Source organism: Hirundo rustica, chromosome 2, assembly GCF_015227805.2.
Source record: "Hirundo rustica isolate bHirRus1 chromosome 2, bHirRus1.pri.v3, whole genome shotgun sequence".
NCBI classification, from domain to species: Eukaryota; Metazoa; Chordata; class Aves; order Passeriformes; family Hirundinidae; genus Hirundo; species Hirundo rustica.
In genome coordinates, this window is record NC_053451.1 from 21,383,957 (window position 1) to 21,397,371 (window position 13,415).

The window sequence follows — 13,415 nt, forward strand, 5'->3', positions numbered from 1 at the left end:
CTATTAACTAAATATGAGGAAAAGGCAAAGGTACTTAATGCCATCTTTGCCTCAGTTTTCAGGAGAAAGACAGGTTGTCCTCAGGACAGCTGTCCTCCTGGGCTGGATGGTGTCAGGGAGCAGAATGGTCCCCCTGTTATCCAGGAGGAGGCAGTCAGAGCCACTTGGATGTTCACAAATCTGTGGGCCCAGATGGGATCCATCCCAGGGTGATGAGGGAGCTGGCAAATGAGCTTGGGAAACCGCTCTCCATCAATTTACCAGCAGTCTGGGTTCACTGGCGAGGTTCCAGATAACTGGAAGCTGCCCAGTGTGACACCCATTCACAAAAGTGGTAGGAAAGAGGATCCTGGTAATTATAGTCCTGTTGGCCTGACCTCAGTGCCCAGCAAGATTATGGAACAGATCATCTTGAGTGCCATCACATGGCACCTACAGGATGGCCAGGGTATCAGACCCAGCCAGCACAGGTTTAGGGGTAGGTCATGTTTGACCAACCCGGTCTCCTTTTATGACCAGGTGACCCTCCTGGTGGATGCAGGAAGGGCTGTGGATGTTGTCTATTTGGACTTCAGCAAGGCCTTTGACACTGTCTCCCACAGCACACTCCTGGATAAGCTGGCAGCCCATGGCTTGGACAGGAGCACTCTGTGCTGGGTTAGGAACTGGCTCCATGGCTGGGCCCAGAGAGTGGAGGTGAGCGGTGCTGCATCCAGCTGGGGCCAGGCACCAGTGGTGTCCCTCAGGGTCTGTGCTGGGGCCAGTTCTGTTCAATATTCTTACTGATGACATGGATGAGGGAATTGAGTCTGTCATGAGTAAATCTGCAGATGACACTAAGCTGGGAGCATGTGTCAATCTGTTGGAAGGTAGGAGGGCTCTGCAGAGAGATCTGGAACAGTTGCATGGGTGGGCAGAGTCTAACAAGATGAAGTTTAATAGGTCCAAGTGCTTAGTCCTGCACTTCGGCCACAATAACCCCCTGAAGCGTTACACGCTGGGGATGGTGTGGCTGGACAGTGCCCAGGAGGAAAGGGACCTGGGGGTACTGGTGCCAGCAGCTGAACATGAGCCAGCAGTGTGCCAGGTGGCCAAGAGGGCCAATGGCATCCTGGCCTGGATCAGGAATGGTGTGGCCAGCAGGAGCAGGGAGGTCATTCTTCCCCTGCACTCGGCACTGGTGAGGCCACACCTCGAGTGCCGTGTCCAGTTCTGGGCCCCTCAGTTCAGGAAGGACGTTGGGATGCTCGAGCATGTCCAGAGGAGGGAACGAGGCTGGTGAGGGGCTTGGAACACAAACTCTGTGAGGAACGGCTGAGGGAGCTGGGGTTGTTTAGCCTGGAGAAAAGGAGACTCAGAGGTGACCTTATCACTCTCTACAACTCCCTGAAGGGTGGTTGCAGACAGCTGGGGGTTGGTCTCCTTCTCCAGGCAGCAACTGACAGAACGAGAGGACACAGTCTCAGGCTGCACCAGGGGAAGTTTAGGTTAGACATCAGGAAAAAATTCTTCACTGAAAGAGTGACTGGGCACTGGAATCATCTGCCCAGGGAGGTGGTGGAGTCACCGTCCCTGGAGGTGTTTAAAAAAAGACTGGATGTGGCACTCAGTGCCATGCTTTAGTTGATGAGGAGGTGTTAGGTTGGACTTCACAATCTCAAAGGTCTTTTCCAACCTAGATCATTCTGTGATTCTGTGAAAATAGCTCATACCCTCCCTGGAAAGCTTATGTTTCAGAAAGCTCTAACCAAAATATCTAGTATTTATTGAGTATGTACTATGTACTCTGCGAACAAAAACACAGAGCGTGAAACAAAAAAAGGCCATTTGGTTATGCTCCTATGCTATTGCAGCTATTTTCACTTTGCAGTAAAGCACCTAAAATGATCCCTCTCAAACCAAAACAATTTAAAAAGCTTGTGAAGAATATGAGGTTTTCTACTGTGTGAAACGCAGCTACCCGAAGTTTTTTGGTTTTTTTCCCTATGGCACTTCCTGTCTGTAATGAAGACTTGTGTTACCAGTTATAATACTGGAGGATTCAGGGTTTAAGAGGAGGTTAAAAAGTCTTGAGATTTCTCAGCTAACTTATATGAATCCCTGGGCTAACTCTGGGCTGTATAATTAGTGACAATGAATCTGAAAACACTGGGTAGCAAAATGTGTCCAAGAAACCGGAATGGTTAAGGGAAAAATGTGAGGAAGTAGCACCTGCCCATAGCGCTGGTTGTCTTAATGAGTGGGAAGAGTGTGGAGCCACTGTGCTGCCTCTGAGGTGAAACCTGGCGCTTACTTGCCAGTGCAGAGGGAGGCTTCACAGCAACCTCAGGACGATTGTAACATCTGCAGTTAATAACCCTCCTCCCCACAGAGGCTGCGCTGGGAGATCTGTCACGGCGGCAGGGGACAGCGGGGCCGTGTCCCCAGCGCTGGGCGGAAGGAGGGATTCAATGCCGGGTGCCAAGGACACGCTCCAAGGAGATGCACTGCCACCCACATCATCCTGGTGGGTGGCAGGGTGTGCTTCCAAGTGGTGTAATTCGATGACAGTCCCTGCATGGGCCGGCTTTTGCTGGCCTGCGTGGTGCCATCCCAGTGTGGGACATCCAGAAATGGAAATCAGAATCACTAAAACTAATAAAGAATAACCAGTGAGTCATCATCTGCACCTTACACCGGTGCTTATAGTCAGATTTTTTGCCTTTTAAGTTTGACATGAGGCCCAGCAGTGATCATGGAAAGCCTTTGAGCAAGCTTTCCTCATGCACTGGCTGTGCAGTTAATAAAAATTGATCCTGAATGAAGCCGATGAGCTAAGAAGAAAAGCTACGGGTAAGATTTTCTCTCTGCATGTTCTTGTTACTGATTAAATGAATTAAATACAAGAACTGCTTAGCATGTGTATAATCTGTAATTGTGTCAATGTGTTTCAGGCTGCAGCTTGAGGAATTTATCATTCAGATTTCTAAGTTCGTAACTTCACCCCAGGCAACCAGTGGAAAGCCAAGTCCTAACCAACAAGGTCAAGAGTTGCTTTTCAAAGGGAGGTGAGAAAATGAGAAGGCAGAGCACAAGCCTGTTGGGCAATTTTGTATTTCTTTGCTTGTGGAGGGTTTTGATTGGAATGGAATGTCTCACTCAGTGTAAGGGAATAGGCTAAGTTTTGTAATTTGGGACTTGCCCTGGAACTTACTTTTTCTGTCAGCACCAACCTGACAGGCGACAGTGATCATGTCTAGAAGTAAGTGAAGTGTGAATGTGTCAGGTGTAATTTTAAGTGTTCTCAGCTGCTGAAAGATTATTTTCCATAATTACTTCAATTTGATAGCCCTGAGCTCTGGGGCAAAATATATTCTTTTTCTGTGGGGAGCAGTATAATTTTAAAGTTTCAGGCTCATACCAGAGTTGAGTTGTCTCTACCTAACGTGTGATTCTCACTGATGAGTTAAGGGCCTGTGAGGAAAACACTGGATTGATTCTGACATTTTCCAGGCATTAGTACTCTCCTTCTCTAGAAGAAGGGTAGGAAGTCTCTGGTGTGCTTATTTTGAGGCCTTTTGAAGACAGATTTTTATCTGAAAATAGTTATGTTACTGAGATGATGTACAATAATTTCTCATCATAATACATAACATAAAGTGCTTTTTTGGCATAAATAATTATGGTCTGAGCTGAACTTATTTGATATGAAAGCAAAAATTTTATTTATCTTTTTTAAGTGGCAATAACCCACATTCAGAATTCAGGCAACTTTTGACTCATTGGGGTTTTTTTGTAACTATTTGCTATTGCATATTTAGTTTATACACACCAAGTAGCTGGTAACAAAATCCATTTGTCTCTATGGAATTATAAATGCTGTGAGGAAATAAACTTCCGTGCAGGTGTACTAGAGAAAAACTGATTAAAACAGTGGTATTTTTATATAATTTGTTGTATAGAAAAATAAGACTTCACATGCTGCTTTTTCAAGTTATGTGAGAATAAAGAGTTTGGTTTCAAATTGCAAAACTTAGTAATGCTATCTTGAATTGGAACCACATACATTATCTAACTACATATAAATAATTATATGTAGTCATATTTACTGTACACTCATAAACAAGTGCTGTGTATACATTGTGCATGTGTTTGTAGTGAAAGGATCAGTTAAGGAAAAATAACTTTTTATTTTAAAGTTAAATTTCTATTTGGTTCTAGATGCAGCTTCATGATTAGGAGACATGGAAAGCATCTGAAGTTAAGTCTGAAGACACACAAAAAAGAATGGCAGGTAAGGATTTTTTTAAACCATGTGAATGAAGATCTGTAAATATTTGTGTTTGAACTGCAGAACTTGAAAACTGTGAATTTGTCAGATATATCTTACCATGCAAAATGAAAGGGGAAAGAGAACTTGTTGAAACAGTGTAAAATTGTATACACTGCTCCTCAGAAGGGTTCAGTGTCAGTCTGCTGGCTCTGAGATGTTCTGCATCCAAGATCCTGAAAAAATGTGACATTTCATAACTAGTTATTTTGAAAAAATTAAGCCCTGAAGTGTAAGAGTGTTCCCATGGGAAAGCAGCTTCCTTGTACCCCCTCTGAAGCAAGCAATTTGTCACTAGGGAGACTTTTTAAACTGTCCCATTTATGAAGGAGGATTCAGCTGGGATGCAGTGGATCATCCTGGGACTCATTCCTGCAGGCAGCTGTATTAGTACTGGGTATCATGTGACTGTCTCATTATCATGCGAGTTTAAAATCTGATAACAGATGCAAAGGAATTAAAACTTTTGAAATAATCAGTAATGATTTCAGTCTTTTGATGCTGACAAATTTAGCATCTGCCACTGTTTGGAGTGAGAATTCTGCCAGTGGAGGTCTGGTTTCATAAGAGGCATTTGGTTTAATAATCAGCATTCATTTTTCTTTGCTTTATGCAGAGACCAGTACTTCGTGATTATGGTTTCATCTTTCCTTACTGTGTTGGGAAAAATGCTATAAAATATGCATAGAAGCACAAATTATTTGTATTTTGCTGAGAAAACATAATTGACATTAGTTATAATCTGCTCTTAGGAACCAGAATTTTGTTAGGATGTTGGGTCTTTTTCCTTCACGTCAAAGTACTGAATTTTGATCCCATTTAATTTTGAGAAACAAAGGTAACTATCAAAGTGACATTGGATAATGTTACTTAATACAGATGGCTTAGGAACTTCAGGGTTTGTTGGTTTTTTTCCCCTCTGTTTTGGTATTTTTCTTCTAAAATTGCTATTGTAGTAAGTTAGCTGAGACTCCATTTTCTTCATGCAGGAAAAGCCAATTTTTTATTCACATAACATATACAGTTTTCACAGACCTTGTGTGCAACACCCATTGGCTGGCGGTTTTCTTACTACTTCATATTTTGGTCAGAAGGTGATTTGTGTGTACGTGCTAAGATTTGTTCACATTCTTCCTTTATGGGATCTCATGGAACAGATTTTACTGTTTCCACAGATGCACTTATTTTTCAACCCAAGAATATGTTGTGTTGTTAACCAACCTTTCTTACCAAGACTGTTTTTGCATGGGAAATTGAAAATGGCTTAACTACACTTAGAAGAGATGACAGACTATTAATTTAATAGAGCAGGCCTGATTTTATGAGGCCTTTCCTTTATAATTCTTCTACCTGTCACAACAAATTGGCATTGTAAAACCTGAAGAAAAAACCCACAGATTTCTTTAAGTATTTTGTCTCAGTCTCTGGAGAATATCCTAATTTTGTCCTGCAAATGCAATTCCAAATATATTCCTTCATAGATGTTTTATATACACAAGCGAATTTACACTTTGGTATTTTACAATGGTGTTATTTCTGATACTCAATCTTGTTTTGCGTTCACAAAGGAGCTGAGAACAAATCCTGGATCTCAACAAGATTCCTCTGCATCAGGAGTTTTCACTGCTGCGTCAGGAGATCGAACATCACAAACCAGTTCAGAACAGGTGCTGTTTCCACGTCTGGATGAGCTCCTGTTCATGGTATTGCTGTCTGCTGGACTGCAGTGAATGATGTGTGAATGTGAATTACACATTCCTGATGCAGTTCCCATGCAAACCCTGTAGCTTTGCGAGGGGATCTTCTGTGGGGTGGAGCTTTGAGTTGGATTTCCCTGGACCTCAACTTACAGTGAGTCCCTAAAGATTTCTCAATTTTCAAAAGAAGATGGAACAATGTAAGAGAAGAGAATCACAGTTAAGGCAAAACAAAGACAGACATCATAAACCCCACATGTTCCTGTGGTGTTGGTGTCAGCTCTGTCCTAGCCTGAATGGTAGAATTTGACCTGTAGGTAATTGTAAAAGACCTTTGTTTTGTTTTGTTTTGTTTTGTTTTTTTTGTCAGTTTCCTTTTAGTGTATTTTGTATAACACTCCACACTGTTTCAAACTCTTTTCCCTGTACCAAGTTTTCCAGTGATGTCTGTCCATTTTTCATCCTTCCCTTAAACTGAGTTTACTGTGATAGAGCAGAGGTGACTTTTAGGGTAAGGTTGGTTTCAGTCCCTTTGAAATATGAAGGAGTACAAAATAGCACTGACTTTTGTTTTATTTATTTGTATCAGGCTCTTAATTACTTTATTGCCTCTTAGAGGTAATGTGTGGAATTTGTCTGCCTTTTGATCCTAAACTACAGAACACACATTTAACATTCCCTCTGCCCTGTCCTCTTTGTAGCCATTCCTCACTTGCTGCTAATAATTGCTATGGAAATTTCTTTTGGTCTCTTCAGTTCAGGAAATGCAAAGCAGGTAGCTTGCCATGACTTTGGCAGCTAAAGAATGTTACTTAACTGTTGACATGAGGTTTACCTTTTAAACTGGTCCCAAAATTTTGCAGTCACTGGCAGGTCAGGGAGTGCAACCAGCTTCCAAAAGCATTAACAGGGATGTGCTGGGAAAGTTGTTCCACTGCACTTCTCTCCTGCCTGCCTCCACCTGCCTGCCTTCCTTCCTTAGCAGATTCACGAGAAGCCTTGGCAGAGGCTGCACTTCTGCGCTTTGCTGGCACTGATGGCAATTAAGTTTTCACAAATACTTTTTATTATCCTTTCATGAAGGAATTGGTGCTTTCTGTATTGTCTATGAGCCAAACTTGAAAAAGCACAGTCTTCAGGCTGTATTTTTTCTCAAAAAACAAAAGCAGAAGCCAGTTGAGTGCTTCCCGCTGCAGAGCAGCAGAAAACATTCCTCCACAAACCTCCTCTTCTGCTCTAGCTAGGTATTTTGGAGAACATGGACAATATGAAAGACAGGAGCTTGTATTTCTCTTCCTGTAGATTAACAGGCTGCAGTGCAGCCAGCTGAGCTCTTCTCAGAGGGGGAATGTGTTTCAGTAAATTATTTTTCCACCCCTCTGCAAGCATTTGGTGTTTTGGTCACCAGAAAGTTGGCAAAACTCCTCACTTTAGGAAAAAAAAACCAAAAAAACCCCCCACGTATTTCTACGTGATCAGGCTTCAGTGAAGCAAATATAGCAATGAGAGAGGATTTAGAATTTCTTTGACACGTGAAAGATCAGTCCCACCTTATGTCTTTAATCTTGGCTATTCTTTCAGCAGAGAGGCAGCTGCTCACCTCAATTGCAGGTGAGTTTATTGGATGATCCAGTGCCTTCTTATCCCACATTCACAGCCGGGCAATTGTATGACTTTGATGGAGGGGGAAAAATTAAGTTACTGAAGGTACAGCAGTACAGACCATACCTTTGAATCTGCTTTTGAGAGGTTATAAAGGAAAGGTGTAGAAGGGCTTGAGACACACCTATTTCTGCAACTTCTGAAAGAGTATTTTAATCATCCATGGCTTTGTATCAGCTAATTTAGACAGGGATCAGGTTCCTTATATATACAGCATTGATTTTTTTTTTTTTTTTTGAACTAATAAAACTCAATGTTTTTGCCTTATTTCAGAAAGCCTCATGTCCAGAATGAAGGAGCCTTCCTGAGCAGAATGGATTCTGGCACTCAGCCTATTGTTGGCAGAAGCTGGTTGTGCGGAGCTAAAAATCTTATGATGCTGCAGCATGTTCAAGAGCAAGACAAGTGATCTTAGAAAATTATGTAAGACTTCATAGTCTATAAATACCTTTTATGTACTGTGGCATTGTATTAGTGTGCAACCTGCCCTGCAGCCATTCACTGCCTTCAGCTGCATCCTGACCAGTCTGGATTCTGCCTTGCATCAAGCCATGTACAAAGGTAAAAAAGCTAAAATGTCACAACATTATTTGAGTTTGGTTTTAGGGAGTCTCTGTGCTGTAATTTGATCATACAGTTGTGGGGGCGTGCTCGCTCTAGTTCAGGTCAGCTTGCAGCCAGGACACTTAAAAGCTGTTCTAATCTTCTGATATTTAAACATGATTATAAGGAGGAGTCTCATCCAGTTCCCGTGCAATACTGTCATGACATAGGCAGAAAAGCTGTTTTCTTTCCTTTTTCAAGGCACCAGAGACAGCCTCAGTATGAACTTCTAGTTATACAGAAAACTGACACCAGTTTCAAGTTTTGTATCTCTTCTAGATCAGAATTTGGTTACTGATCGTGTGGTTTTGTAAAAGTGCAAAGTTGAGCCACAACACCCTTGATTACATTATCAACAATTGTTTTAATTCTTACCTAAGGGACAGACAACCCTTAAAGCTGACACTGGACTATCACATGCAGTAGAATTCCTTAGTGCTCATCTCCCCACAGGTCAGCATCACCTGTTTTAATTGTGTGCATTTCTTTGATGTTTTAAGAGACACTTGGAGTGTCTGGTAGAGCAACAGGTGTTTCTTCCATTTTGCAACAGGACACTGTGAACTCTCACTACATTTACTCTTTTATGAGTAATTATGACTGAGTTCTTTGTGTGAGGCACTGCAGTGCTGGAATTCGTATGAAGAAGAGGAAGAAGCACAAGCAGCATCAGCTTTACTCAGTAGCCATGGTGTAACTGAAGCAGCAGCCTCTCCAGCAGTGCAGAGGGGCTGTGCCACCTGCTGCCAGGAAACTCTTGGAGACTGGGAATAACCCCATGTAACTCACAATTCCCTGGCATTTCCAGACTGCAGATGAATTAGATACAAGGTAGGTGTTAATTGCAAACATACTGAGTAATACGTATGTACAATTTATTTAAAATACTTTTTAACATATAAAACCCCCTCACTATTTATACAGTCTAAGTCCTAGCAACATATACAAATACTGAGCAACTACAATACATGCTGAGGTAAGAACATACATTCTGGGAGAATACTCAAGCCAAACAAGATTGAAATACATTTTATATACATGTCTTCATATATGAGAGACCCATGAAATGTACCTTTGCTTTATTGTTCGCAGGCAAGTTCTAGTCTTTGTGTGTCATGCAATTAAACCCAACTGTTACATGTTCAAATGTATCTTAGCCCTAGCAGATAACATGTCCAAAGTCTGAAGCAGGAGCAAAGCCTGAGACCAAATTCCTTCCAAAAAGGAATTTAAATTTTAAAAACATCCATTTCGTTAACACCTCATGCTCCTCAGATAATGAAGTTGCATTATGTTTGCTAAAAAAAAATAACCCACTGTAGAGAAACTTCTTAATTCTTACACCACCTTAGCCTTCAGCTATCCACAGTTCTACCATTCCTGGTCTGTGGTAAAAATGAAATCCAGGTGTGTTATTTATACTGGCTTGGACACATCCATTTATTTTTATGGTAGATTAATTTTTCTAAGCCTAAACTGGTACAGGTTGAGAATGGAGAGGATTCTTAACTTGGCTGTAGCTGTAGCATCACATCTTAATGGGAACTAACAACTTCCCACTCCTTGAAATAAAATCAGCTCAGATAATTTCAGTCACAGTTGCTGCTGATAGCTAAGAACAGTTACTTACCTGTTTAAGCAAAACTACAAAGATTGCAGAGTACTCTTGTCAGGCAGAAAAAGTTGCAATTACATAACAACATCAAAAGCACAATTGCAGGCAGGAATTTGCTGTTCACAAATGGGTCTTATTTACCATCCTTACATTCACATTTAGGCTTAAGACACCTAGCTCTAAAACAAGTAATTAAAAAATGTCATTCTCAATGAATGAGAATGAATGATCAGAAATTGCAGAACTGGGCTTTAAGGTAGCACAGAGAATGTTCAGCATCTCTGTTGGTGACAGGGACACGGACTGAGCACACCCTCAGTGAATTTGCCCCCAGCACCGAGCTGTGAGGTGCCATCACGCTGGAGGGAAGGGATGCCATGCAGATGCCAGCCCTGAGAGCTGGCACCTCGTGGAGTTGAGCAAGGTGTTGTCCTACACCTGGGTCAGGGCAATCCCAGGCTCACAGACAGCTTGGGCAGAGAAGTGACAGAGAGCAGCCCTGCAGAGAAGGACTGGGGGGTGCTGGCTGATGAAAAACTCAACATGAGCCAGCAATGTGCTCTCACAGCCCAGGAAGCCAATGGGATCCTGGGCTGCATCAAAAGCAGTGTGGCCAGAAGGGTGAGGGATTCTCCTCTGCTCAGGTGAGACCCTACCTGGAGTGCTGCACCCAGCTCTGGTGCCCCCAACAGAAGAAGGACATGGATCTGTTGGAGCAAGTCCAGAGGAGGGCACGAGGTTGGCAAGAGGACAGGAACACCTTCCCTGTGGAGACAGGCTGAGAAGGTTGGGGCTCTTCAGCCTGGAGAAGAGGAGGTTGTGTGGAAACCCCATTACAAACTTCCAGTATCTGAAGGGGCCCCAAGGGAAGCCAGACAGGCACTCCTTGTCAGGAACTGCAGTGACAGGACAAGGAGTAAAGGGTACAGACTGAAAGAGGGGAAGCTTAGGTTACAGACTGGGAAGAAATTCTTTACTGTGAGGATGGTGAGACACTGGAACAGGTTGTTCAAAGAAATTATGGATACACCATCCCTGGAAGTGTTCAAGGCCAGGTTCAATGGAGCTCTAAGCAAGCTGATCTAGGGGGAGGTGTCCCTGCCCTTGGCAGGGGGTTGCAAGTAAGGTCCCTTCCAACACCAGCCATTCTATGATTCTACATAGTATCGTATTTTAGATGCTGAACAGGCCACGAGTGATGTCTGACTCCAGAGTTGATACACAGCCCCTCTGCAAACAGATTCTGAAGTGGTGAGTGAGGACACTGTACTGCTATTAAGACATGGTGGCAGCTCTTGAACAGCACTGTGGCTTCCATTCAGACGTTGTCCACAGCGTTTAAGGACCTGGGCTGTAAACAAGGCTTTGAATTGCATCACAAACAAACAGTAACCCCTGAAGTCCATAAAACTGGGCTACTGTGCAGCCAGGGGGTCCCACATGAAGGAATTGATTCAGCATCCTTCCAATAATGCTGTTAGAATAAAAATACAGTATTTTTATAGTGGGGTTCTCTCCTACTTAGGTAAGAAAACTGTGCTTTTTTTTAACAAGATAAAAAATGGAAAATACACCACTCAGACTGGTTTTGTTTTGTGATTACGTAGCTACAATGAGTCTACATTACCCTAGTAAATGACCGACTGCAACGTTTTCATAGTACAGAACACTGGAACATTCAAAGGATACAAATTCCAATAAATACATCTGAAATGGACACTCTTTGGAATGGTACTGGTTCTTTTGCAAAGGTTTTGAAATCTTTCATGCTTCTAATAAGAACAATCATTAAAAAAAGCCCTAAGGCTAAATTTGGCAGTTGTGCTAAAACGTACCGTATGTGCTAAATGCATGTCTAACACAAACTGTGCACCATTAGAATATTTGTGTGCTTCCTTAAGCACTCACAAAAGTATGTACAGATCTTTTTTTTGTATAAGCTCACACCTGAACACAGAATAATGGACACTCTGGGGGAGGGCAGGGCCTTTCTCAATTCAAGTCACCTCCAAGACCTGGGTGCTTCGTGCACTGAGCATCAGGGAGGTATGACTTGGAGGCAGGTGCTATTCAAGTGGCCCTCACAGCATAGGGAAAAATGTAAAAGCAGTTGCCAGGTAGTTTGCTTGTGTCAATCTGTGCCTCCTGGCTCCCTAGGAAGGAATGAGACTGAGTGGCATAAGGAGAAGAGGCAGAAAAGAGATTGTACAGACAGCAGCTTCTAGTTCTGGAAGGCTAACCTAACCAACAAAGCAGGAACCTTCTGAGGCACACACAGCTGAGAAGTCCCAATTCTGTTAACAAAAGCTGAAATAATGTAATTCAGAATCAAAATATTTTATGCCATGAAGCTGAAGGGATTTTTGCCATGATAGCAGATTGTTACGTCCAAAGTTGTGCAGACATTTTACAAAGAGAAGAGGAATTTTAGAAGCTGTAGTGCTTGCACAGAAATTAAGAGCTTTGGGTATTAAGGTGGGGTTTTTTTTTCCCCCAGAAATAGTACCATTAGGAAGAAATAACAGGCTTTTGTACTTAAACTGTTTCTCCTAATTTACCACTCACATCTATGAATTACTGGAGCTAATCATGACGAGTTCTTCTCTCGTGTCTGACAGACAATTGTACAGTAGTAATAAACAAGTCCAAGGTTTTGCAGGAGACAAGCTGTTCATTGTACACACAGCTAAGGAAAAGCAGAATCACTGTTTTCCCAGACCTCCCATACCACATCTTTTGGTTCAACGTTGTATTATTTAAGACTAACGACACCAAAACAATGGAATTTAAAAAGTGAAACCGTGAGCTTTATGGAACTGGCTTTTAGAAACGAGCCCTCATTCTGCCTTACCCATGAGCTAACTTTGTTCATCCTTACTCACAGTGGGATGGGCCAGGCTCTGTGGCACCTGGTACACGAGTTGGTCGGCACTGCCCGGCGCCGGCTGCCCCTTTGGTATATCGTACAGTGCCTGTGCTGAGGATGCACTGTCTGTCCTGGATAACAGTTTATTGCACGTTCCGACCAGTGGAGGAGCTTGATTCCCTGCAGCTTTGAAGGTGGAAATGGAAGGAGCGCCAAGAGGTGTGCTGGGATGGCTGGACATGTCCATGATGATCGGAGTCGCGTACTCGGGTCCGGTTACAGGCAGCGGCTCAGCGTAGGCGTGGTAAACTTCTTGGATGGGGGAATTGTAAGGGTCCAAGTCAGCGTAACTGGCTTCTTTTCCTTCCTCTGGTTTGAAGGTTGATCTCTGGTGAAGCGTGCCCACGATTCCCCCTACCAGGGGCTGAGCATATTCTGTGTTGCAAGCGCCAACAAAACAAAACAAAACATAAACACACTTAATGGAATGTTTTACAGCGGCATCACATTAAATACAACATGGCGGTAGTCTCCCAGAGATCACTGCTATCGTGCATCAAACCAGTGGTCCATCTCTGTCCACCAGGAAAATGGTTCCTTCTCCACCCGATAGGTAAAGCCACTGAGACAGCCCAAACATCCCCACTTCTCAGGTTTATACTT

General features: G+C 42.9%; 1 protein-coding gene across 1 annotated transcript in view; it reads right to left on the reverse strand.

Moving 5' to 3' along the window:
- Positions 1-9,122: 9,122 nt before the first annotated feature.
- The window catches only part of DCBLD2 (discoidin, CUB and LCCL domain containing 2), a 41,909-nt gene continuing 37,616 nt past the window's right edge, over positions 9,123-13,415 (reverse strand). Inside the window, exon 15 of the mRNA XM_040055838.1 lies at positions 9,123-13,187. Within this exon, the coding sequence (XP_039911772.1) occupies positions 12,745-13,187 (443 nt within the window). The 3' untranslated portion in view covers positions 9,123-12,744. The remainder of the gene's footprint in view (positions 13,188-13,415) is intronic.